The 27,624-nt window shown below is 46.7% G+C and overlaps 1 protein-coding gene across 2 annotated transcripts in view; it reads left to right on the top strand.

Moving 5' to 3' along the window:
* Positions 1–27,624, top strand: part of LOC147710148 (E3 ubiquitin-protein ligase TRIM39-like) — a 450,821-nt gene that overhangs the window by 117,912 nt on the left and 305,285 nt on the right. The window contains exons 5-6 of one of the 2 annotated variants that reach the window (XR_015295848.1): positions 2,151–2,203; positions 20,792–21,308. Coding sequence is in view for 1 of the 2 variants with exons in the window: in XM_086920844.1 (XP_086776970.1) it covers positions 2,151–2,203; positions 20,792–21,306 (568 nt within the window). In the remaining variant the exon portion in view is untranslated. Of the gene's footprint in view, positions 1–2,150; positions 2,204–20,791; positions 21,563–27,624 lie in introns of those variants that run through there. The other variant, XM_086920844.1, reaches the window with a different exon arrangement.

Raw genomic sequence — 27,624 nt, 5'->3', positions numbered from 1 at the left:
AATAATTGCTAGAAGATCTGGGTACAATGAGGTAATGAACAAGTGGTCCTTGACTGCTTTAGAGAATAATAATTTATAGCTTATCATGTGTGTGTTGCTTAATTAAGTCAAACACTGGTAAGACATACCAACAATGAACACAACAACATACCCTGCTATCTTGGATAGCATTTTTCAAAACGTACAGTCAATGTAAAACACAAAAGCGCCAAAGAATTGTTTAAGTCTAGTATATTTAATTTCATATACTTGAAACAGATCAAAAGGTAATTTAGGCAAAAGGAAGGTACAAAGATTGCTCAAGGGACGGGAGAAGAATGGGTGTGCTAGTGATGGGTCGGGAAAAGTGAATAGTCACTAATATTCAGAGTTTATACATTTTTAATGCTTAGGCAATGGACTGGTAAACAGACCAGTACAGAAAGGCCGGTCCCAAACAGATTATTTATAACATTTTTTACTGTTTTTTGCAAATGCACAAATGCAACATCAAGCGAAGGGGATGGGATGAGATACAGGCGGTTGATGGGTGGGGTGCGTCGACGTTTCGACTCGGCTTGTGCATAGAGGGTGACTTATACCTCCGCTGTGAGTCTTCTTCAGGACGAAAGGGGGGCTGGGGGCAACCTAGGGGTGAAAGATCAACTGTTGGTTAATTGGCGCCTATTACCCAATCCGGGAGAGAATTGAGTGTTTTTTCCAGTCCTCACCTAATCCTGGTGCAGGTCTTGACAGATTAATTAAAATGTCTGATGACCATGTTCTAATTAATTGACGGTTTTAAATACCGGTGAGGACTTCACAAGGTGGGCCCTCATGGGTGGATTTCAGCTCACTACTAATGGGTGAGGGCAGAATCAGAGTAACCTCATACCCTGTGCCACATTGCAGAATTGTATGCATACTAATTTTAGTATTGGTTTTTCTACAGAATGCCTGACAGAGCCATTAACTACTCAACCTCCAGTGGTTTACCTGAGATGCCTGTGTGGCACCAGGATTAGGTCAGTGCTATACCGTCACTCAGTTCTCTCCCGGATTGGGTAATAGTCGCCAATTAACGCACAGTTGATCTTTCACCCCTAGGTTGCCCCCTCTTTCGTCCTGAAGAAGTCTTGCAGTGGAGGTATAAGTCACCCTCTATGCACAAGCCGAGTCGAAACGTCAACGCACCCCACCCATCCACGGCCTGTATCTCATCCCATCCTCTTCGCTTGATGTTGCATTTATGCATTTTAAAAAAACTGTAAATTTTTTTATAAATAATCTGTTTGGGACAGGCCTTTCTGTACTGGTCTCTTTACCAGTCCGTTGCCTAAGCATTAAAAATGTATAAACTCTGAATATTAGTGACCATTCACCTTTTCCTACCCATCACGAGCACACCCATTCTTCTCCCATCCCTTGAGCAACCTTTTGTCTAAATTAACTTTTGATCTGGTTCAAGTATATAAAATTAAATATACTGGACTTAAACAATTCTTTGACGCTTTCGTGTTTTACATTGACTGTACGTTTTGAAAAATGCTATCCTAGATAGCAGGGTATGTTGTTGTGTTCATTGTTGGTATGTCTTACCAGTGTTTGACTAAATTAAGCAACACACACATGATAAATTATAAATTACTCTTCTCTAAAGCAGTCGTGGACCACTTGTTCATTACCTGATTGGCTATATGTTCCTAACTAATGTGGCATCTGAATTTATGGTGTTTTCGGAGCACGTGTAACCCCTCCAACCATGCGTGCATTATTGGGGCCAATCTCCGGCTGTGCGTACTTTATATACACAAGACTCCACCAGAAGCAGATGTAACCTGTTAGTCAGCCCCCCTCTCACTGAGCTGACCACCGCTCATAGACGACCCAATCTGAGGCACTCCGTGGACTCACATGAAGCACGCTGGTCTCACGGAGCTATCTGCCATAGAACACCCACATGCTGCCCTAAGATGTTAAAGGTACTTTTCGATATCGTTAGAGCTTTGACTGTTGTGTATAATCAGTAACTCACACTGAGCTCTAGTCCGCAGGCGCTGCTCTTAATACTGAATCTTATTTCAAATACAGGTCTTATGTGATGTTCATCCTTTGTTCCTGTAGCCGTCATTTCTCTTTAAAACAAAGATGATGTGTGTTATTTATTACAGGTGTAATAATGTGAAGATTCAGAGCCCAGAGATGGTGGTGAAGAGTTATAAAGGTAAATATCATTAAAGATTAGCTCTGTATGTTATGGTTCATGAAAATGATGTGGTATGGTATGGTTTTGTGTGGTATGGTATGGAATGTTCTGTTTGTATGGTATGTGATAGGAAGGGATGAGATTGTGTATGGTATGGTATTGTATGGTTTGGAAAATTATGATTGGATGGGATGGTGTGGTGTGCTATGGGTTGGTATCATGGTGTAATATGGTATGATGGGATGGTGTGGTGTGGATTGGTGTGGTGTGCTATGGAACGGTATGGCATGGAATGTTATGGTGGTATGGTATGTGGTAGGAAGGGATTAGATGCGATTGGATGGTGTGGATTGGAGTTTTATGGAATGGTATGTTATGGTGATATGGTATGGAACGTTATAATGGGATGGTGTGATGTGATATGGGGTGGGATCATAGTAAAATATGGGATGGCATGGAATTGCACCTCAGAATTTGGCATGCACTGCATACCTCATTCTATGTCCCAGAGTTCTAGGTCCACCAGGGACCTAACACATGCTTCTGCAATGACCCAGCGCATACTGACCTAGGGCATGCACCTACACTGACCTAGGGCATGCACCTGCACTGACCTAGGGCATGCACCTACACCGACCTAGCGCATGCACCTACACTGACCTAGCGCATGCACCTACACTGACCTAGCGCATGCACCTACACTGACCTAGCACATGTCAAGTCAAGTCAAGTCAAGTCAAAGAATTTATATAGAGCACTACATACCCAGAGGGTCTCAAGGCGCTTAGGAGGGGGAGGAGGATTATTTGTCAAATATCCACGTTTTAAGTTGCTTTCTGAATGCTAGGTGGTTCTGGGTAAGGCGAAGGTAAGTAGGGAGTGAGTTCCATGTTTTAGCAGCCAGGTATGAGAAGGATCTGCCTCCCATGGTGGTCTTGCTGATGCGAGGTACAGTGGCGAGGGCTTGGCTGGAAGAACGTAGTTGGCGGGAGTGGGTGTAGAAGGGCAGTCGTGAGTTGAGGCATTCTGGTCCGATGTCGTAGAGTGATTTGTGTGCGTGGGTTAGCAGTCGGAAAGTGATTCTCTTATTGACGGGTAGCCAGTGGAGGTCTTTCAGGTGACCAGAGATGTGTTCGTTGCGCGGGATGTCTAATATGATTCTGGCTGAGGCGTTTTGGATTCGTTGGAGTTTCTTCTGGAGTTTAGCGGTAGTGCCAGCGTAGAGGGTGTTTCCGCAGTCCAGTCGGCTCGTTACCAGAGCATGGGTGACTGTTTTCCTGGTTTCGGTGGGGATCCAGCGAAATGTTTTTTTGAGCATGCGAAGAATGTTGAAGCAGGATGAGGATACGGCGCTGACTTGTCTGTTCATTGAGAGTGAAGAATCCAGGATGACGCCTAGGTTCCGTGCGTGGTCTGTCGGGATGGGTGCTTTTCCAAGGGCTTCCGGCCACCAAGAGTCGTCCCATGCAGAGGGGGATGTACCTAATATGAGGACTTCTGTTTTATCTGAGTTCAGTTTCAGACGGCTGTGTTTCATCCATTCGGCAACTTCTTTCATTCCTTCGTGTAGGTTAGTTTTGGCGGTGCTGGGGTCATTGGTGAGAGAAAGGATTAGTTGAGTGTCATCCGCGTAAGAGATGATGTTGAGGTTGTGTTGGCGGGCGATGGTCGCGAGGGGGCTCATGTATACGTTGAAGAGGGTGGGGCTGAGTGAGGATCCTTGTGGTACGCCACAGATGACTTTAGTGGCCTCGGACTTGAATGGTGGAAGGCGGACTCTCTGGGTTCTTCCGGTGAGGAACGAGGTGATCCATTCAAGTGCTTTTCCTTGTATTCCGATGTTACTGAGGCGTTGTAAAAGGGAGCTGTGGCAGACTGTGTCGAAGGCAGCAGAGAGGTCGAGGAGGATGAGGGCGACTGTGTCTCCATTGTCCAGTAGAGTTCGAATGTCGTCCGTTGCGGCGATGAGGGCGGTCTCAGTGCTGTGTTTAGCTCGGAAGCCAGATTGTGAGGAGTCGAGGGATTTGTTGGCTTCGAGGAAAGCGGCGAGCTGGTTGTTGACAGCTTTCTCGATGACTTTGGCCGGGAATGGAAGGAGCGAGATGGGGCGGTAATTTTTGAGTTCGGTGGGGTCCGCTGTGGGTTTTTCAGAAGGGCGGTGAGTTCAGCGTGTTTCCAGCTCTCCGGGAAGGTTGCGGAGTTGAAGGAGCAGTTGATGACGTCTCGGAGGTGCGGTGCTATGACGGAGTCTGCTTTGTTGAAGATGTGGTGAGGACATGGGTCTGTGGGGGATCCTGAGTGAATGGAGTTCATCAGGCGGATGGTGTCCTCAGTGGAGATTGGGTTCCAGTCATTAAGGGTGTTCACGGGGGGAGAATGTTCAGCATATGGTTGGGCGGGTTGGTCTCCGGGTTGGTTGTCGAAGCTGTTGTGGATGTCTTCAATTTTGTTGTGGAAGAATGAGGCTAGGGAGTCGCAGAGGGCTTGAGAGGGGGTGATGTCGTTGGAGTTGGCCGAGGGATTGGAAAATTCCTTGACGATGTTGAAAAGTTCCTTGCTGTTGTGGGCGTTGTTGTCAAGTCGATCCTTGAATGCTGTTTTCTTGGCCTTCAGGATTAGTTGGTGGTGTGTGCGGGTGGCGTTTTTGAAGGCGTCCTTGGTGCTAGTGGTTGGGTCTTTTTTCCAGGCCTTTTCAAGGGAGCGGCAGAGTTTCTTGGACTTCTTAAGATCATCGTTGAACCATGAGGCCTTCTTGTTGCCAGGTTTGCTTTGACGTTTTTTCAGTGGTGCTAAGGTGTCGGCGGTGTTGGATAACCATAGGGTGAAGTTAGCGGCGGCTTGGTCTGGGTTAGAGGAGTGGGCTGGGGTGTTTAGAAGGAGCGATGAGGAGATCTGGTCGATGGTGGTTTTGTTCCAGTTTCTTTGCAGAGTTGGTTGGTGGTGGTTGATGGGTTTTGGCTTGTTGTAGGTGAAGTGAACGCAGCTGTGGTCAGTCCAGAGGAGCTCCGTAGTGTGGCTGAAGGGGACATGATTGCTGGAGGTGAAGATGGGGTCGAGTGTGTGACCTGCGATGTGGGTGGGGGAAGTGACCAGTTGTTTAAGTCCGAGGTTGGCGAGGTTGTCCAAGAGGGTGGTGGTGTTGCGGTCGTTGATCTTTTCAAGGTGAAAGTTGAGGTCTCCCAGGAGGATGTAGTCTTTGGAGGGGAGCGCGTGTGGAGTGATGAAGTCCGTGATGTCTTCACTTAATTTTGCGCGGGGTCCTGGTGGTCTGTAGAGGAGGGTGCCTCTGAGTGTGGTCTTGGGGTCGATGTGGATCTGGAAGTGAAGGTGTTCGGAGTTGGCGAGGTTGGCGTCAGAGCTGGTTGAGATGCGGATTGATTTCTTATGGACGATAGCGATTCCTCCTCCTGTGTGGCCGGTACGGTCCTTGCGAGTGATCTTATAGTCTTCAGGGATGGCAATGGTGATGTCAGGGGCGGAGGAGGCGTTCATCCAAGTTTCCGTTAGGAAGGCGACGTCTGGAGAGATGGTGTCTAGTAGATTCCATAGGTCAATGGCGTGTCTGTGGACCGAGCGGGTGTTGAGCAGGATGCATTGTAGGTGGTTGGGGTCGGGAGTCTGTGGTGTGGTCGTAGCGGAGATGTTGTCGGTGCCGCTGAATTTGCAGGAGTAGCAGGAGAAAGGTCCATGGGTGCGTCCGGGAGCGGCTTGGACGCAGTTGGGGGCGCGCCCGGGGTTAAGGGCTAGGAGGGTGGCGGCATCGTAGGTAATGTGGGCGGGGTGGGAGGGACGGGGGCCAGGGGATCTGGCGCTGGGCGCGGTCCAGGCGCGGACGGGCGTAGACGGGCTTACCTTTGGCGCACCTTTGAAGGACTGGGTTATTTAGAACCCAGCGGTGCCAGGGCACAACACCTGAAACCTTCGTGGGTAACCTGCTCCGGCGTACGAATCACAGAGACACGGGACACTTCCTTCGACGTCAAAGATTCAAGGTTTATTTGCTGCAGGGAACACAGAAATCACGACAAGTACAACTCGTGCAACTTGGGGAGACTGCTTCAAATTGGTTCTGTGGATCGCTCCTTTTATACACAATTTCCCCATAGAGTTACATTGAACACAAAAGTTTATGACCCGGTTCCCACAATCATCCCCCAGAGGGGTCGTTTTGGTCACTTTGAAATGCACAAGGTCCGGGACATAAGTACGGAAACATTTGGCGGTTCCCAACTGTAAAAACCCATCTTCCCAACATTAGTGCATTCCAATCGGCAGTAAAACAGATCGAAATAGGAACAGGGACAGGTGCAGAGGAAGAGGGAAACAGTGGGGAGATCGGAAAGGGTGTAAAAGGGGAGGTATCGGGAAACACGAGATACAGGCATCAAAGGGACGTGCCTAATGAGATGCACGGCTGAGACAATAAGTCCGTGCGGCAAGGTGAGCTCGAGCGGCGCCATTTGCTTTACAGTAGCATCCCCCTCATCATAAAGACACTTACAAAGGACATGTGTCTTCCGCAAATATCTTGGGAGTCCCAGGGTCGCGAAGCGGACAACGTCCGTTCGCTGGCTACTTGAGGGCAAGAGACAAAATGGATGCCGTATCTAAGATGGAACCCGTGGGTACAGATAGAAATACCCACGTAACAGACGAACGGTTTAGGTTAGCACAGCGAAACTGCGTACACCCACTAAACTCGTCATTTGCGGTTCATAGATACCAGACTCGACTATATTCATGCGAGTCGAATGCACCACTTACAATTGTCACGGAACCTCAGACGCTCCTTTTGCCCTCATGTAGGCAAGCACTAGTCGGAATCATACTCGATATTCATCAGACCATCTAGATGTTGTTGTAGCATAGCTCTGTCCAACCGAGTCCCATTGGTAACAGGCGGCTGTCTCATACACGTTGTAGCACAGAGGCCACATAAGGCAGGACCGCACTGCACACAAAGGCAACACATGAACAGGAATGCCACGACAACTCTGATAATCATCAGAATCTTCCAACCCCAAGTCGACATTAGGCCCCAAAACCACCCAAGCAGCGTCCAATCCCCTACATCCACGTGTATGGATTCAGAGATCTTATGCAACTTAGAGATGGCTTGATAGACAGTCGGAGCATTATCTGGAATGAAAATGCAGCAGCTCGAATGGATCACCTTACATACCCCACCTCGATCTGCTAAGATGACATCTAAAACCATACGGTTTTGTAACGTCATAAGTCTATCCGCCTGAAGTTCTGTGGTGATATTACGAAGGGCCCTGGCAGTAATATTAGCTGTCGATTCTACCACTCGAGTCAACTGTCTCAGGTTCCTACTATTAACCATAGGTCCCCAAAACGGGAGGAAACCCTTGAAAAAGTCTCCTGCCTCTTGACCGGCAGTATCCTCTTCGCTAATTACGCCTCGCACAACTCTAGTCTTATGATAATCGGCATCTACAGTGAACGTCGGAGGCAACAGATTTGCAATGAAGCATGAGCCCATGAAGTCAGCGGGCAACCATGCGTATGCACGATCATGGCAGATAAAGTATGTACCCTTGGCAGCCAGAAACACAGGGGACGAGACCATTGGCAGCATGTAATTTTCAGTGCAAGCACTTGCTCCAAGTCGGGCTTGCGATCTTCGGCCACGACCCATGAGACAAAAATTACCAATGTGGGGTACGACCCATATCGGAGGTGAGCTTTTAAGCTGCTTTTCACTCGTGAACACACTATACTCGCCTCTACTCAGGACCCTGTAAGCTTGTACCTCTTCTTCTGGGATAAGCGAGTGATCATAGATATCGCTGTCTAAGTCCTCTATTGCTATCGACAAAGGTTTTTGATACGAGGTAGGACCAGAGTAGGGGGAACGTGGTTCTCGAATGGGGTGGAAACCCAGTGCGCTTCGAAACATTGTTTGAAATGCTCGAGCTGACCCTTGGGAACTATACGGTAACACCAGATATGGAATTCCCTTATCCGTAGTATGTGGCATCAACCCACACACCCAACAATTAGTAGTGTTAACCACTAACTGATGCTGATGAAGGAGCTGAATAAAGGAATTATTGCGGAATTCTGCACGTCTAGCCTGCTCGTGTTCAGGTAAGATATGGAAAGAATGGGGAGATGCAGTGGAGATAAGTTTAGGATCAGGTGTAGGAGTAGGTAACACAGGAGATAGAAAACCAGTCATCATATAGTACACCCCACCCGCCAAGAATGCAGAAACAGTCAAAAACAACATAAACACTTGAAATATGAAACATTTCGTACGACTAAGTTGTTGCAGCTTGAATCTCTGTAGCTGGGCTTCCTCCAATTCCATCAGCTTCGAAAATGCCATTCTCTACGACCGTCCGCAACGTTTCTTGACGCACTTCGTTCTGTGTAGCAATAGTCAATCCCTAGGAGTTCCTAGGAACCGACGGTCTTTAACCTAGCGTCAAGACCTACTATCCAGAAGGAAGTACGCGCGCGGCCCTACGGCCTTTAATGCACAATGTATATATGCAAAAACAAAGTCTCTCGGCTGTGGAAGCAAAAAGTATAAGGAATGAAGCTCAGTGTATATATACAGGAATAATCACAATAATATGAATGTTCAAAACTGATCACGGAAAACGGGATAATGCAGTTGTCAATACAGCAAAGCAGGATCTTTTATTAGTCTTTAGTGCTAGATCGCAAAAAGTATCGGGTTTTCCCAGGACGTGTCTGCTCGTCGAACAAAGGATCCGTTGAAGAGACAGCGTCCTGCTGATCAGTTGAGTGTTCTGGTCTTGAGTCTTTTGCTGACAAATGTTCAACAGTGCCTTTCTGCTGCGCTGAGGATTCTCCAACAGGCTGTGCGTCGCTGAAAGGTACAAACGCCGACAATCCTTCGGTTTCAGTTGATGCAATGCCTCTCCTCACCCACGGGTCTGCCGGCAAAGGGATAGGGACCCTTTTGGTATGGGTGGCATGCACCCAATTCTTACGTCCCTCGAGACGAACAGCAGTCCTCGTGGCCAGGAGAACCTGGTAGGGTCCAGTAAACCTCGGGTCCAAATTGTTCTTGCGCGAAAAATTCCGCGTCACCACCCAATCTCCGGGCTGGAGCTGGTGGCCTGGACCCTCCGTCTGCGTCGGCAGTGCGTCGTAAACCTGTTGGTGAATTAACCTCAGTTTAGCAGTCAAGTCATGAAGGTAATCGATCAACATTGGGTACTCAAGATCACAGAACATTCCTGGCCTAGGAACCCCCCACACATTCGCAGGACGGCCGAACACTATTTCATAGGGACTAAGCCCTACTCGGGAGTGTACAGTCGCCCTAGTTGACAGTAATGCTAAAGGTAAAGCGTCAGGCCACGAAAGACCAGTCGTAGCCTGAATCTTTGCTAGTTTCAGTTTAAGGGTGCCGTTATACCCCTCAACCAAACCAGCTGACTGGGGATGATTGGCGCTGTGGAATTTCTGATTAATTCCAAGGCCCTTACACACACTCTTCATCACACTACCCACAAACTCACTTCCGTTATCTGACCACACGACTCTAGGCATTCCATACCGAGGAAAATATTCCTTCAGTAGGATTTTCGCAGTAGACAAAGCAATATTGTCTTTGAGAGGATAGGCCTCGATCCATCGGGAGAATGCGCAAACCACAACTAAAACGTATTTCAGGTTATTGCATCGCTCCATATGGATGAAGTCCAATTGGATCACCTCAAAGGGACATGAAGGGGGAGCAAAACTGCCAGGAGGAGTTGGGGTTCCTTTGCCAGGGTTGTACATCATGCACACCATACAATTCTTCACCAGACGTTCAGCACATTTCGTGATACCATCATTCTTCCATACAGGAGACAACAACTTACTAATACCTTTCGCGCTAATATGTGCTAATCCATGCGCCATTGTCACAACAGCCAGCACATACGCATCGGGCAACAACCATCTTTTCTGATCCGACAAATCAATCCAACAACCATTCGCATCCAACTTTCCCGTGCTTTCTTTCCACTTCGCCTTTTCAGTCTCGGTGGCCTCATTCTGAATTTCTTTCACGCTTTCAATAGTGTCCTCACACATGCTCGATTCTGTAGGCCACCTAACCGAACTCGTCACATACATTCGAGTGCTAAGGTTCCGGGCAGTCTCCTTAGCAATCTCGTCCGCAAACGCATTACCACGACCAACATCATCCGTCACTTTACGATGCGCGCTACATTTAACAATCGCTACTTGTTTAGGCAACGTCAGTGCATCCAAAAGATCATTCACAAGCTGTCCATGCTGAATCTTCGTACCATGCGACGTCAAGAAACCTCTCTCTCTCCACAATCGTCCAAAACTATGTGCGACGCCAAACGCATATTGGCTGTCGGTAAACACATTCACACGTTTCCCTTTTGCTAACACACACGCTCTAGTGAGAGCGATCAATTCTGCAGCTTGGGCAGAATTCTGATTCAACCTTGCAGCCTCAACAACAGTATTCAACGTTACAACAGCATAAGCAGCAGTCACATCGCCATTCGGCAACTTAAAACATGACCCATCCACATACAGTGTACCGTCCGGGTCTTCCAATGGGGTGTTTTTAAGGTCCACTCGACCTTTTGTTTCTTCCTCTGTCCTCAAGTAGCAATCATGCTCTGCTACTTCATCTGACTCTGCGCTAATTGGTAACAAAGTTGCCGGGTTCAGAACATTACAACGTTTTATCTGAATATGACTTGCCAACAACGTCAGCTCGTACCCAGACAACCTCGCACTCGTCAAGTGCTGAGTTTTCGTACGATTCAAAAGAGTATCGACTGCATGCGGAACCATCACCGTAAGCATATTGTCCATGACCAATCCTGCTGATTGTCGGATGGAGACCGCAGCTACCGCAGTTGCTCTCAAACAACTCGGCAATGCTCTAGCTACTGGGTCCAAGGTCGAGGAAAAATATGCACATGGACGCTGTTTACCACCAAAAGGTTGCGTTAAGACACTCAAAGCACAACCTTCCCTCTCGTGAACATATAATGTAAACGGCTTACTGTAGTCAGGAGTACCCAACACAGGAGCCGAACACAATGAATCACGTAGTTCAGAAAAACTTTGCTGACATTCTTCCGTCCATGGTAAAGGAGTTGAAACATCCTTGCACGTAAGAGCCACCAGTGGTTTCGCTAGCAATGAAAAATTAGGAATCCATTGCCTGCAGTACGACGTGATACCTAGGAAGGCACGCACTTCTCTTTGGGTGTTTGGCACAGCCATTCGCGCAATCGCTGCTATCCTCTCTGGGGTCAACCTCCTTCCCTCCTTTGACAATAAGTGACCTAGATAGGTTACTTATTGACAACAATATTGGAGTTTAGAAGGGGACACCTTATGATTCAACTCACAGAGATGTTGCAGCAACGACACCGTAGCAATTTTGCAAATGTCCTGAGTATCAGCAGCCACCAATAGGTCGTCGACGTATTGGATTAAGGCCGCACCGACCGGCAACCTAAACGCATCCAGTTGACCCTTCAAGGCTTGACTGTAAATCGATGGACTTTCACAGTAGCCCTGAGGAGCGCGTTTGAACCGGAAGCTGCGTCCACCGAGAGAGAAACCGAAAAGGTCTCTGCTCTCCTCGGCAATCGGGATGCTGAAAAACGCATTTTTCAAGTCAATCACCGAAAACCACGATGCAGAGGCTGGAATCAGAGTCAGTAGCGCCGTGATGTCAGGCACAACAGGGAATTGAGGAACCACAATTTTATTCACCTCCCGTAAATCGATAACAAAGCGATAAACAGGCGGTTTTGAAGGATCAGTACGTTTAAGAATGGGCAGTACAGGGCTGTTGCACACGTTTCCCCGAGTCTCTTCAATAACATCTTTCTCAATCAGATCATAAATGATCGCTAACAGTGCTCGTTCACCATCAAGAGAGATACGATACTGGGGAATACGTGGCAATCGCACATTAGATTTCAACTGAACAACATAAGGGGAGATGTCAAGCAGGCCCACGTCATTTGGACCCGTTGCCCACAAAGACGCAGGAAGAGAACTCAATTCCGGTGGAAGCTTATCGAGAGACAAATACATAGGAGAGACAACCCTCTCTCCTAACGTAAGCTTTACACCCGCAGGAGAACAATACAAAGTTGCATACAAACGTTTAAGCAAATCCAGGCCCAAAAGATTTTCACCACAACCAGTAGTCAAAATTAACGGAGCTTGAAGCTCACGTGGCCCTATTGTAAGGGGCAAAGGGTGCGAAACTGGATTGCTAACAGGGGCGCCAGAGAATCCAACGGAAACATTTGTTAAGCCAGACAAAGGTGCGCCAGGGAGTTTCGAATGCATAATAGAACTTTTCGCTGCACCAGTGTCCAACAGAAAAGGCTCAACGACGCCCGATGTAGCAACTGCGACGTAAGGCCCTCTCTGATCAACCGGAACTGATACCACTCCCTCTCCTTGTCTTTGGCTGTCCTAGTAATTACTGTCGTCAGTTCCCTGATCGACGTAATAATCGTCTACATTGTACTGCGTAGATCGTCCTTGCGATGATCCGCGTTGATCGAAACAATTATTAGAATTAGAGGAATTATCAGAACGATCATTCTGAGCACCACGACCCCTACCACGTGATGTCTGCTGCGCCAACTGAAGGACTGGGTTATTTAGAACCCAGCGGTGCCAGGGCACAACACCTGAAACCTTCGTGGGTAACCTGCTCCGGCGTACGAATCACAGAGACACGGGACACTTCCTTCGACGTCAAAGATTCAAGGTTTATTTGCTGCAGGGAACACAGAAATCACGACAAGTACAACTCGTGCAACTTGGGTAGACTGCTTCCAATTGGTTCTGTGGATCGCTCCTTTTATACACAATTTCCCCATAGAGTTACATTGAACACAAAAGTTTATGACCCGGTTCCCACAATCATCCCCCAGAGGGGTCGTTTTGGTCACTTTGAAATGCACAAGGTCCGGGACATAAGTACGGAAACATTTGGCGGTTCCCAACTGTAAAAACCCATCTTCCCAACATTAGTGCATTCCAATCGGCAGTAAAACAGATCGAAATAGGAACAGGGACAGGTGCAGAGGAAGAGGGAAACAGTGGGGAGATCGGAAAGGGTGTAAAAGGGGAGGTATCGGGAAACACGAGATACAGGCATCAAAGGGACGTGCCTAATGAGATGCACGGCTGAGACAATAAGTCCGTGCGGCAAGATGAGCCTCGAGCGGCGCCATCTGCTTTACAGTAGCATCCCCCTCATCATAAAGACACTTACAAAGGACATGTGTCTTCCGCAAATATCTTGGGAGTCCCAGGGTCGCGAAGCGGACAACGTCCGTTCGCTGGCTACTTGAGGGCAAGAGACAAAATGGATGCCGTATCTAAGATGGAACCCGTGGGTACAGATAGAAATACCCACGTAACAGACGAACGGTTTAGGTTACACAGCGAAACTGCGTACACCCACTAAACTCGTCATTTGCGGTTCATAGATACCAGACTCGACTATATTTGTGCGATTCGAATGCACCACTTACTGGAACGGGAGCGCTGTAAATACAAAGTGGGACGGCTGTTCAGCTGGGAGGCGGGGCGGGCTCACGAGGACGCAGACCTCGGACCAAAACAAAATCAACAAAATGGCAGCGGGGGGGAGGGCAGAGCACAGCGCCGGCGGTACACAAGCGCACTTAAGTAAAATCAATATCAGCGGAAGCGAGGCGGAGCAGCGCCCAGTGTTCTACAGACAAAACAGCCTTTACAATGCAGTGCAGTATGATCACAAGCGAGGCGAAGCAGCGCCCAGTGTCCTATAGTATACGCAAGCTATACAATGTTAATCAATTCAGTCACAAGCGAGGCAAAGCAGCGCCCTGTGCCCTATAGTGCACGCAAGCTGTACAGTGCAAAGCAAATTAGGACAAATTAAGACACAAGCGAGGCAAAAGCAGCGCTCAGTGCACAACGATACCAGGACTCGAAGGGAGGCTGGGGAGCGACCTCTCAGCAAGTATCACTGATGCACCTACACTGACCTAGAGCAGACTTCTAATCTAACGTATGCACCTATAGTGACGTGGTGTATGAACCTACACTGACCTAGCACATGCACCCACGCTGGCCTAGCGCATATATCTACTCTGATGTAGTGCATGCATCTACAATGCAGTGTGGTATATGACTGGAACTGTATACCTTGGAGTAGAGCTGTCATTCTGTACCATCAAATGCAGTGTACTGACTAGTACTGTATTCCTTCGAGTAGCTCTCTTGCTCTGTATAATCTAATATAGATTACTAACTAGTACAGTATGTCTTGGATCAATTCTGTTTTCTGTACAATCTAATGCACTGTACTGGCTATTACATTATAGCTTGGAGTAGCTCTGTACCATCTAATGCAGTTTACTGACTAGTACTGTATACTTTCTAATAACTCTCTCACGCTGTACCATGTAACGCAGTGTAGTGACTAGCACTGTATACCTTCTAATAACTCTCTCACGCTGAACCATGTAACGCAGTGTACTGACTAGTACCGTATACCTCTAGTAGCTTTCCTTCCCTGCAGCATCCATTGCGGTGTACTGATTACTACTGTATACCTTTGAAGTATTTGAAGTAGCTTTGTCACCCTGTGACTTCTAATAGAGTGCACTGACTAGTACAGATCACCTTCTAGCACCTCTGAGATACACCCCAGTTGCAGAACATTTGCCCCAAGATTTCTGATCCTTTTCTACCTGAAGGACAGCTGTCGAAGCCTGGTTTATTTTTGAGACGCAGCTTCACCTCTTGTAAGCCTTTTCTTTCCTCCTAGTTCTTGCTTCTTCTCTAACTTTGCTGCTTTAAGACTCTTATTTTTCAGTAGTGGGGAAACTTCCAGTAGTAAGGTTGGATCTAATTGTAATAAGGGTTTGCTTATCATGTCACTATTTATTCGACTGCGGTCCGTTTTGATCACTGTGAGGATCTGCCGTCTGAATTCGGTCCAGCTCCTCTCCCAACGTGTTAACCGATTCTGTTCTGTTAGCAGTTATTTTTTAGGTCTCGCCTAGGCAGCGCACATGCGCTGCTCTAGGAGGGCCTTTAGCCATCGGTCTTCACTTTTCAAGTGCTGCACTCGTGCTTGTGGCGTCATCCACCTTGCGGGATCGAGCAGCGGCGTGCCACAAGCACAAGTGCAGTGCTTGAAAAGCGAAGACCTCGCGAGCACGCATGCACGCACCACTCCCAGGCTTGTTCTGTTAGTTGTTCTCTCTATAAGCAGAGAGAAGTGTGTATATAGATTTGCCACATGTTGTTCATCCCTTCTGCCATTAGCGTACCTTGCCCTCTCCTGTGGCAGTAGCGGATCTGCTAAGCAGCCCCTCCCGTTGCTGGCTCCATTATTGCTGCCCCTGTGTGGGCTTGGTCAGGGAGGCATTTTCAAGTTGAATACAATATACACGTTCCTCATACCCCGCAGACGCACCGACCAAGATACGAGATGTCCATTAACTTGATTAGGATTCTCTAATTGTGACTGATTGGCATATGCAGCGGTAGTGCTGTGGATATCAGGCAATATTTATATATCTGATTTTCTTTTTGCTTGTGTCACGGCGCAAGGAATTAAACCATTATTACATCCATGTACCAGACCGAGTTCAAGACAAAGAGTCACTGTAGGTGATGCACAGCTGCTTGTTTATTGTCTCAGTTTCTGGGACACTTTAGCATCAAAGTCGGGAGCTGCTTGACAAGATGGTTATTCTGAATGGACAGATGACCTGGTACTCCCTTAAGTGCAGAAGTCACTTTGCAGCATTTCCCACAGCTTTATTAGTTGCCAAGATAGACTGATTCATTTTACCACACAAAAGTGTCCCCTGAGTGCCTGCGAATGTTGGTTTAGGGATCATAATGAAAGACTTGTTCAGAAGGGATACAGGTTCGAATCCCGGCAGTCCATTCTGTTGATCAATAGCTTTGATTGCAACGATTTGACTACCAGGCATTGGCACCTTTTGCAAGTTATGCAAGCTCATACTGACCTGTTGCTGTGCACAGATTCGGCTATGGGCAGAATCATAGACATCAATACACCAAAATGGCAGGTGTACCGGAAGTGACATCAAACATCCTTTGACCTTAATGACATCACATTAGGGGACGTATATTACTACTACTGACTCCAAGGCATATTGAATAGTGGCACGGCTCATGGTCCTCCATGCTAATTCAGCATCATGTCAAGGGGAAACAGTGATGTGGCACTCTCCAGCTGTGATAATTAAGAACACGAACATGGTGAAAGGACCCAAAAACACAGAGTACTCTTTCAAGGAACTTGGTTCCTTTGTTCATGCAGTACATAATGCAGGAAATTGACATGCAACCCATCTCTATGTGTGGGTGTGCAACTCTGATCATGCCAATGTCCACAATTCTTCATTCTTCTGGAAGTGTCTTAGTCAAACGAAGGTGTACTCCAGCCTTCCTGCTCCATGGAAGTATAGGTGGTTTCACACAAGATGCAAACACTTGGCGTTCCATTGGTTTCTGGAGGGAGGGATAATGAGAGATAGGAGAGCAGTAGAGGAAACAGGTAGGAAAAGGACGGACATCAGTTCTGACTACTAGTAAACCCTGCTGATAACTGTAGGGTCTAAATAAACACAGGACTCCTCCCAACGTGGGTGTGCTCCTCCCATCATTTAATTAAGATCTACTCACACATACATTTGGTACTAGTTAGGCTAGCCATGTAAACGACATGGATTTACACAGGAAAAGCTGGTAATCGTTCTCTGCATGGTTTGATCAGCTGCTACTAGTCGTTGTCTTGGCCGATTCATGGGGCTGGTCGTCGTTTTGAGTGTATCTCTACCACACATCAGTGAGACACCTTCCGAATCATGTACAGCACCCATCAGGAGACTTGTTACCCGGATCTCTTGCACAAGAAAACGCGTGGAGTCGGTCAGTTGAAAGAGAGATCTACTGAGCGGTGACCCTGGGCCCAGAGCACTGCTCAAGGCCTCGCACATGGTCACAGATGATCTTAATGGTGATATTACATCACTATTAACATTTTTGATGATATCACTAAAATCATGTTTGCTGACAGTGGGAATATTGCTGTTTAATTGAGTGACCATTGCAGGGACATCTACATGTTGTGGTAGTGCAACCTTCTCGCTAATGTTAATGTCTGATTATGTGTATTGGTGGAGTTTCAAAGACATCAAGCATTCTCTTTAATCAGCCAAGATATTTGTTATGAGTGACATTTATTGACGAGTGCAAAACAGACTTTTTTTGCTCAGGCTTTATTGTTAACAGCAGCAATACATTGTTTTGATTGTTTTCCATGCTGCCTTAAACACTTATCTTGAATAAGGGAATAAACAGGGCATTTTCTAGTCAGCCTAAGACTTGCTACCGATCGTGTTTTCACACTACTGCCCCATGTTTAACAACACTGAAGGGAAATTTTCTGTTGAGGTACAGTTTTTACTGTTCATCACTGTATTTGTGTTTGAAAGAAAAGATATTAAAATAAAAGTAACTATCCCATCATTCAACACAAAATACCATTCCACATAATTACACTCATAACACACAATCTCACTCCACATAGTTCCACTGCACTCAATACCACATAATTACTATCCGCATAATTCCACTGCACGCCATGCCACATAATTCCACTACACAAATCCACTCTACACAATTCCGCAACTAAAAATTACAATCCAACCCACATAATTCCACTACACAACACATGCATACACGCACATAAAATATGTTTTACACAGGTGAAGCACATTGCCATTTACAATGCCACTAGCTCTAACCCAAACAAACGCGAGACCTATTGCATTTCAAATGCTTGTATTGAATGTTCCCTGTAAGATGAATGAATGAATATACAGCTACATAACAAGAGCAGCTTTGTTTTTATTCGATCATTAATGATCGAAATATTTGTGCAAAAATGAACCCCTTTGTTGTCGATGCAAAAACAAATTCAGTTTGGGATGGATCCCTAAAGACATTTACTAATTCAGTGACAGCACGGATTGTAATGCGGGTTTACCCATCGTGAATTTAAAGGCCCAAACAGCAATCTTTTTTATTTTGATATCTCTATCAGTATTTCATATAAATAATATAACAGCAGTGACACGATGTCACACAAGGCCCTTTTCCGTTTCTCGATAGCGCATGGTATATTCTCCTAATGGGAGCTTCTTTGTTATTCACATGCAAGGGACTTAAAGCTTGTGTATATCATCACTGCCATTTGCTTTCACGCACACAAAGCACTCCACAACGCCGGACCAGCCTACCTTAACAGCAGACTCAGCTTCTACACCCCCACCCGCCAGCTCAGTTCCGCCAGCCTCGCCCTCGGCGCTATCCCCCGCATCCAACGAATGACCTCCGGCGGCAAATTCTTCTCCTACCTCGCCGCCAAGACCTGGAACACCCTCCCTGCCCACATACGGCAGACCCAAGACCTACTCGTCTTCAGAAGACTCCCCAAGCCCTGGCTCTTCGAGCAGGAGGAGCCCCCCCCTCCGCCTCAGCGCCTTGAGACCCTCACGGGTAAGTAGCGCGCTCTACAAGTACTCTGATTGATTTCAAGGTGCCCCAGGACTGACAAAAGTGCACATAACCCGGAAACATCCCACAAGGTTCGTCTTCATGGTAGACATGTGTTGCAGCATTTTTTATGTCATTTCTTTTTTAATACAGGTGTTCAATTATACATAATATAATACTAATTATATATAAGAAACAGAAATGGCAATAGCGATCGCTAAACACTTATAAGGTCCCAAAGGGGAGACCTATTGGCTATTCCAATGCTTGTTTTTAAAATTGGGTAGACTTGACCAGACTGACTAGCATGCGATCCACTCTTTCCCAAATTGGGCTTTTCGCTATGTGCTTTCCTAAGCCTCTTACGCTGTCTTTTAGTCGGTTGTGTGATGTCTTCAAGTGGGTCGCACCTTAACAAAGTATGGGTAATATGGGTTACTGGTTCTCCCAGATCTATACTAGTTTTGTGAGGTGGACAAGGCAGAGGGACACCACAGCTTTCAGTTCTCCTGTGGCACCTGCTAGTTAACGACCTTTGGGCTCCACGACGCTGCTGTTCCGAAATTACTTCACTTGGCTCCTCTGTAACCTTTCCTAATTGTGTTGTTTTTTTGGCAAGGAACTTTATTATTTGAAGCACAATTGTCAGAATTGGTTGCTGTGGTAATGTCCACTGTTTTTGAAGTTGTCTTTAACTGCAGCTTAATGTCGTCCAAAACAGAGTCTACAAATCTTGGAAGGGATGCCACATGCCAGTTTATCTAAAACTGGACTGCAGCCACAAGCAGGAACATATTGTGTGTCAACTTGTGCCCTCTGGAATATAGAGAGTTTTTGTATTGAATAAATCCACCTAGATGTCTGACTTACTAGACTGGTATGTTAAGGCTTCGATGACAGTTTGAAAGGAACTAAGCAAAATATCCCACGTATTGTTGTAGTTTCCTCCCCAACAAGGGGAGTGGCGGTCCAGTACTTCAGCTTGTCGGGAGATGTCTGGAGACAGTGATAAGGGGGGGCAGCCAGAGGTATTCCTTCTCCCTGTATCAACACAGGCTTTGCCTGTGGCTCCACCTGTGAGTGGAAAGGTCTCATCCAATTGAGTCTTCCTCCAGAACTCGAATGGAATTCGACAGCCCTATTAGAGATATACCATTGGTAATTTACTGTTTTGTTCCCTGGGCAGGATCCTTGCTGTCCAAGCCTGAAAGTTGAGGCTTAAAGCTGTTATCGTTGGAATTAAATGGTTGGTGCACCTCAACTATCACTTGTCTAACCTTGCCCTTTGTCAGGACAGTGTTTGGCTCTATTACACATTTAGCCACCAGTGGCCATTGGAATTAATAACCAGTCCCTCAGGAACTTTATCCGGCTCAGACTGCAAAATCTCTAAGTCATTCTGACTTCAATGAGCTCGACACCTGAGTTTACCTTCTCTCCATGGCTCGGAAGCTCCTTTTCGCCCAGTCCTCCCACTGGAAGGCAGGTTTGTAAGTTTTAATTTCTGCGGAGGTAACAGATTTTAGAGCTATCTTCTGAGTTTTGGGTGTTATCTCGGAAAAACCAGGTTAAAATGCACGTAGCAGGCTTGTAATCCACTTGGCTCATTGTGATATGTAAGTAAAGCAGTCACTGGATTCTTTTAAAAAGAACAAATTTCGTCTCGATTTCCCCCTGTACTATTTTGCTGGTAGTTTGAACCTCTGCTATAATTGAAGGAAATCCCCTTCTTGTCCAATCAATCAATCAATCAATCAATCAATCAATCAATCAATCAATCAAATAAACTTTATTCAGTTTCACAAAAGTAAACTATAAAAGGTACCCCCCTTCTTGTTTTGTTGTAGCCTCTGCTTGCGTGGGTTTCATTTTTTCTCTCTAGCGCCGCGTGCTCCTTCCAGATGTGGTGTAAATTAATCATATGTACAACAGAAGCAGTAATTACAGCCTTTATTTGTGTCATTAAATCTCTAATTGTGAATCTCTTCTCTGCAGTGATGGTGACTCTGGATCCTGACACGGCTCATCCTCAGCTCCTCCTGTCTGAGGGGCGGAGACGAGTGAGAGAGACGGGCACAGCACAGACCCTGCCGGACACCCCCAAGAGATTCACCTACTACTACCCCTGTGTGCTGGGGAGCGAGGGGTTCACCTCCGGCAGACATTACTGGGAGGTGCAGCTGCCGCAGGAGGGGGGAGCGTGGCATGTGGGGGTCGCAGCGGAGTCTGTGAAAAGGAAGGGGGGGATCACATGGTCACCTGAAAGGGGAGTCTGGGCTGTGCGGGGGTGGGGGGGTCAGTACAAGGCTCTCACCTCCCCTCAGACCCCTCTGTCCCCTCGTGAGAAGCCCCTGAAGCTGGGGGTGTATCTGGACTATGAGGGGGGGCGGGTGTCCCTGTACAATGCTGACTCCATGGAGCTTCTCTACTCCTTCCCGCAGGCCCCCTTCACACAGAGGCTCTTCCTGTACTTTGGTCTCTGGGACAGAGCGGAGCTGAGGCTGGTGTGAGAGTGACCCCCCCCCCCCCCCCCCCCAACTGTCATCTACCGTTAAAAGAATCTTCAAACACCAACATTCCAAAGTATCTTCTTCACAACGACCCTCCCACATGTTGCCATGACACCCAGAAGCCTCATGTGAAACTGACTGCTTCATATCTCTTTTCCTTGTACATTTTTTAAAACAAGGGCAGGAAATGTTTGCTGTGTGAATTATGCAGCAGACATCATGTAACATATGATAAAGTCTCTTTAAACTTCAAAAATGTGTATTTCTTTCACATGTGGAGCTTTGACATTAATATGCACATTATAGCGCTGCGCTGAGAATTACTTATTGAAAGTGATTGTTTTTAAACATGACCCTAGAAACCATTCCTGCCCCGCCCAATAACAGGGATATTATTAAATACCTCAGACGCAAGACAGTTGTCACGTGAACCCTGTATGTAACCCAGATTCAGGGCGGCTTTAGGACAGTGCGACCGGTGCAGCCGCACCTGCGCTAATCTGGGAGCAGTGATGTGTGCAGAAATAACTTTGGGTTTTAAAAGCACCTGCTGCTTCCTTGTGTGTCCAGCAGGTTTCAGGCAACAATAAAAATGTCAAGATTACACAGGTGAATAATGTTTCTGCTGGAGAGAGATCGAAGTTTTGTCTTGTCACAGTTTCAAGTCATCCTTAAGTAGCGCAGAGGGTTAATATGCCAGCTGCAAAGAACGTGTTCATGCAGAACACAGAACGTTAATCCTCATTGGTTTGTGTAACATTTCCTATAGACTGATTTACACATATAAGATTCATTGCCTCTGTTAATGTGTGTTTGGTGTAAAGTGCTCTGACACCTACGAGTTGGCATGAGTAGCGCTATAAAACAAAAGACATGCGTATGAGAGAGGACTGTACAGAGATGGGTGCCACTGTTGGAAGGTGGGGGTGAGGAAATATTTGGAAATGGTGTCATGGGCGGAGGGGCACAAATAAATATTGTCGCACCTGGCGCGTCTAACTCTAAAGCCAGCTCTGCGCAGATTCTTTTAGATCCATTAATTCAAACGCAATCATTTTTCGTAGCGCTGGTAGTCTAAACTCTCAGTTTTGAAGGTGCTTTCATATGGGATAAGGAAGAAAATGGACCATCAGTGAAATCAAATATTTTTCCAGGATCACAAAATTTGGTTACGCAGTGAAGCCGCAATTAAACCAGGTGTTCTAGTTTCCCTTCGGACAAATTACCTACTAAATGGGTATCTATTTGTCTCTCCTTTTTACCTTAAATGTTAATGCTTTTGTGATCCATCACCTGTGAATTAAGCTGATATTTCTTTGCAAGGGTTTAAAACTTCTTTCTGATGACAGTGTTTTTGTAACGTGAGCATGACGAGGCCAGTGAAGATATAGCACAATACAGAACTATTTTAAAATATTGCAGTTCTTAAACTGCAAAGATTCCATCACATTTACAGACCATCATGTATAAGTTGTTTTCTTGTGAAACATCTGCCCTGCTGCTCAAGCCACTATTGTAATTTACGAAATGTATATTGTCAAAGATATGCAGATTCTGTGAACAATGTGCAATAATACCCGTCACCTCTTCATCCTTTTAGGGGTTTCTGCTTCTTAATATCCTTGTCTTTTCTTCATGGAGATTGGATGTAATTCTTGTCTCTTGAGTAAGACATGGGCTGAGTATGTTCTCTTTCAGCGTTAGGGTCATGACGTCCTTTTATGAGGTAGCTCAGTAGGTTGAGGCACATCTGCGGACCCATGATCTAAACGTCACAGGTTAGACTCCTGGCAGGGGCTTCTCTGACTTTCCAATGATTGTCCTGTATTGTATCATTTATATAAACCTTCATGCTGTTACCAATGGCTGCAGCTGACTTCACTGAGAAATGGACCTCCAAGCCCTAGACATTCATTTAAGATCCTTATGAATTCTGGGGTTGTAGTTTTGGTTTACTTCAGTACAAATATTAACATTATCAGATTAAAAATAATTTTTACTGGTGATAAATTAATATTACCAGCAAAACATTTACAAAAACATGCTAAACAGAGCAATTTCAGATACTTGCAATTGTCGAACTTTTCTTCAGGAGCTCTGTGTCAATCTGGGGTAACGGGACTCAAACTATAACAAGGAGAACCTGTTGCCACTGGTGTCGGGGGGCTTCACCTTACTGTGAGGTCCAAGACTGAGCACCAAGTGAACCCCTCACCCCTTGACTCTCAGAGGAGTGAAGTCGAGCTGTCCAAGGCTTACTCAAGGAGAAGGTGCGGGTTAGAAACCAAGAACTCTCTAAAGCAGAATACAGTTAAATGATTGTCCAGCCAGTGCTTTTACTCGAAAAATGAAAGGCGCTTTAATCACCAACACACAACTCAGGACTGTACACAAAAAATAGAGGGGTCAGACAGATGCACCTAGTGATACTCTGGAGGTTGGGGGGTGGTCCATAGGGACGCTCATGTAGACAGTCCTGTCCCCCAGTGGATGAAGATAGAACAACATTTGTACTTAGTGCGTAAAAGGGCCTTGTACATGAAGTTCGAGGCATTGTGTTAATGTTGTGTGAAGCTAGATGTGTAAACAAAGCAGTTTCAGAGAAACTAGTCCAACATTGCCGTGCACGCAAATATGTGCAGAAGGTCAGGTAGAAATGTTTGTGAAAAATAGGACAATGTAAGAAACGAGCAGCTGCGCTACATGGGCCTCATCCAGGCATATAACAGTATTGTGCTTGCGCATTGAAGGTGCTGTTGGACAGTTGTGAATGAGGACAGTTATGCAGTAGGACAGTTATACAATATGACAGAAGGTTGAATAGGACTTGGTCCTCAGGCTCTTACCGCTCTCTCGGGGTCTGTAGTTAACCCCCCTTTCCTTCTGGAATGGGCTGTGCTAGTTATGGAGCTGTAATGGTGCCAATGTCTGTGGTGGTCGCTTCTAACTAATTCAAGTTAATTCTAGTTCACTAGAGGGCATTCTCACTGGACTCGTCAGGGGGCGCCACTCCAATAGTGCACGTGCTCACACACAGCTCCTGGGGCAGCCAGGCTGACTCTACCTTGGCCCTACCTTGAGCACCTATCCCCGTTGGTGCCCAGACGCATGTCTCCAGTCCAGGTGAGGGGCGAGAGAGAGAGAGAGTGGCAGAAGTGATGGGTAGAGATGGAGCAAGAGGGTGGTGACATTGGAGGGGAATAGGAGAGAAGAGAGAAAGTGGTAGAAGTGAAAGGAGAGGGAGAAAGAGAGAGAGAAGGGAGTGAGATTAGGCATGGGCGGAAAATCCGTTCCGCTTGCGGATTTTGCGGATTTTCGGGAAATCCGCAATCCGCGAGATTTGCGAATTTCCTGAAAAATCCGCAAATCCGCGAGCAGCGGATTTTGCTCGCACTGCTCGCACTGTTCGCGTGAGTTCGCGCCCCGCGAATAAGTGCGAAATTGCAGAAATACGATTTTAGCAAAACTGAAAGTAACTACTTACCAGGTTCAAAAGTTCAGGCTCATCATTAGTAGCCATTTCCTGTAGTGCTTCCTGAGGGGCCCCTCCAGAGTTCAGTTGCCAGTTGCAACTATTATGTGACCCTGCTCTGAACCTCAGAATAGTTACACATATGCCACAAAGGTCCTGAATTACAGCTAAGGGAGACAAGCAGGAGCCAGGCTGGAAGTTAAAATCCATTAATCAGCCCCTAATTCATTATTGTCAGTTGGGGCAGGGCAGGTGTTGTAACTAATTTTGCAACAATGAAAGCACTTAGCAAGTGCAAAAGATCACTAATCAGGGCGCACTAAGGAAGCAGGTGCCAGCTAAAAAAATATTCTGTGACACATTAATCAGCCCCAAATTAATTCAGGTCACTTGAGGCAGGGAAGGTGTGCTTTGCTTTGCCAAAAATAATGTACACTGGACAACCAGAGGGTGTGGTGATGAAACAGAGGGTGGCATGGGTGGGCCAGAGGGTGGCATGAGTAGTCAGAGAGTGGCAGTGGTGACAGAGAGTGGCAGTGATGAAGAAGAGTGTCCCAAACAGGTTGGACACGTAGAAACAACAAGTTCGCAAAACTTGCGACCCGACAGGTAAGTTCGCAAATTGCGAAATTGTAAAAACCCTCGCGAACTGGCAGAAACACGGGCGAACACAAAAAAAAAAAAAATCCGCAAATTCGCGGGAATTCGCGGATTTTGCGGATTGCGAGTTTGCAAATCCGCAAATTCGCGGATTGCCAATCCGCAAAATCCGCTCATGCTTAAGTGAGATACACTGATGTGGAGAGAAAGAAAAGGGGAGATGGGAAGGAAGTGGAGAGAGAAAGCGAGAGATCGAGAAGTGTAAGAGAGACAGGAGGAGTAGGTAGAGAGTGGAGAAAGAATGGGATAGAGAAAGAGGGTGGGTGGTGGGAAGCAGAGAGAGACTGCCAGCAGTCAGTCTACAGGAGGAGTGTCTGCTCAGATGAAGGAGCTGCACGTCTGAGGGTTGTCCGGCTCCCACCGCCTGTGATGGACTGAAGTGACCTGGGCCCTTGGGATCTGCATTAAGAGGACACCATGCTTCTGACCCGCCCAGCTAGACCCTATGGAAGAACAGGTGTGTAATCTAGCGCCAAGTTTCCCCGGCCTGAGGATCATGGCAGCCCAGTTAAAATGCACCAGATGAGAGTAGCTGTCCCCTCAACACCCCCAACACCCATACCCCACACCCCCCAAGGACACAGCAGCAAAGCTGAGGCTGGTGTAGGAACTCTACCAAACCCCCACCCTACTGCAGTAATGAAAATTTAACAAGGGGCACAAGCAGAGATGCTGCCAACAGGGCCAGTCTCTTGCAGCAGAGTGAGAGGATGGTGATAGTTTTATCCAGGAGGGTTGAACTTTGGGTGCTCCCCTCCCCACTCGGACCTTAACGATCTGTGTGTCATGTCCATGCACAAGAGGCTGCCAGTGAGTCAAAAAAACATCAGTGACTATCGGGGGGCATTCCTGTCCTAGCATCTTGTCATTTTAAAATTATTAGGTACACACATCCCTCAACTTCCTTCACAACTGACCCGTAACACTCTTGCCCTTATGAACTAGGGATCTGCACATAACTCTGCCAATCCCCTCAATTCCAACTTGCAGAGACCTCTGTAAAACCAGCCCTGGCAGCTCTACCAGGGTATTAGAATCCTGACAGAAGTACCGTACCTAAACACGTGATCAGTCCATCACAAAAGCTGCCAATGGGTGTTGCGCATCTTTACCACGACCGGTGCCAGCGGCACTTACATCAAGTGGTATGCCGATTCAATACCAGCCCTTGCTGCCTTGTCCCATCTGTGGAGGTTGGGAAGCTATGGAAGAGGACAGCCGGGGTCCCAAAAGTGGCATGTTACGGATTTAACTGTGGAATGTGCTTCCACCAGTTTTGCCGCTGTTGGTATGAATGTTGTGGCTGTGTGTGGAGACACCCGCTTACACAATGTTTAGGACTGTTGACTGTGGGGGAACAGTAAGAGTGGTCCCAGGCTGGGGGCAGCAGTCTGAGCCTTAAATGATCCAGAGAGGGAAGTGGCCGTCAGACTCAAAGGGGGCTTCAGTGGTGGTTTTTCATTGAGATATCAAGGCCCGCGACAACAGTGCTGGTCAGCTTCAGTCAGTGATGAAGGAGAAACCAAAGAAAGAAGTGGAGGAAGAAAGGATTGCAGGTCCAGGTTTGAGTGGTCATTGCCAGATTTGATGCTGTCTCTTTTGGGGGTAGTTCCAAAGAAAACTCCCAGGGGAATATTGTTTAATTCACCATTTATCGTGGCCGGAGGGGGCGTAAGTGAATGGATGCAAGACTCAGGAAGATGCAACAGAGCAGTGTGCTCCATCGGTTGATACTATTAGTTTTGGGCAAAACAGGTAAAATGTTACCTTAAGTCGGCATTTTACATAATGCCAGTTCATATAGTGGAGATTTCTTTGCTGGGGATGTCATTTGAAGGGACAATATATGTGAACAGAGTTTTGTCCAGGGGTTGTGCAAATTCTTGTCCTCTTTTTGAATTTTTCAGCGCCTTCTTATAATGTGGTTTGTCAACAAGAACTGGTCATCGGCTATTTTTCATGGATGATTTCTTGTTTGTTGAGAAGGAGGTTCCTTTAATTACCGAGAAGTGTTGGGCATTTTTCATTACTTGGCAGACGATTTTGGCGTGCCCTTAGCACCAGAAAGACAGAGGGCCCGAGAACTGTATTGATTTTTTCCAGAATTGTCACAAAGAAGATGCAGGCGAGATTGCCAGGAGACAAAGTGTGAGAGATTGTTTTATTGGTAGAAGAGGATTGCAAAG

This window comes from Lissotriton vulgaris, chromosome 5 (assembly GCF_964263255.1).
Source record: "Lissotriton vulgaris chromosome 5, aLisVul1.2, whole genome shotgun sequence".
Taxonomy (NCBI): Eukaryota; Metazoa; Chordata; class Amphibia; order Caudata; family Salamandridae; genus Lissotriton; species Lissotriton vulgaris.
The sequence above is the reverse complement of the archived record's forward strand: the minus strand, read 5'-3'. Positions and strand labels throughout refer to the sequence as shown.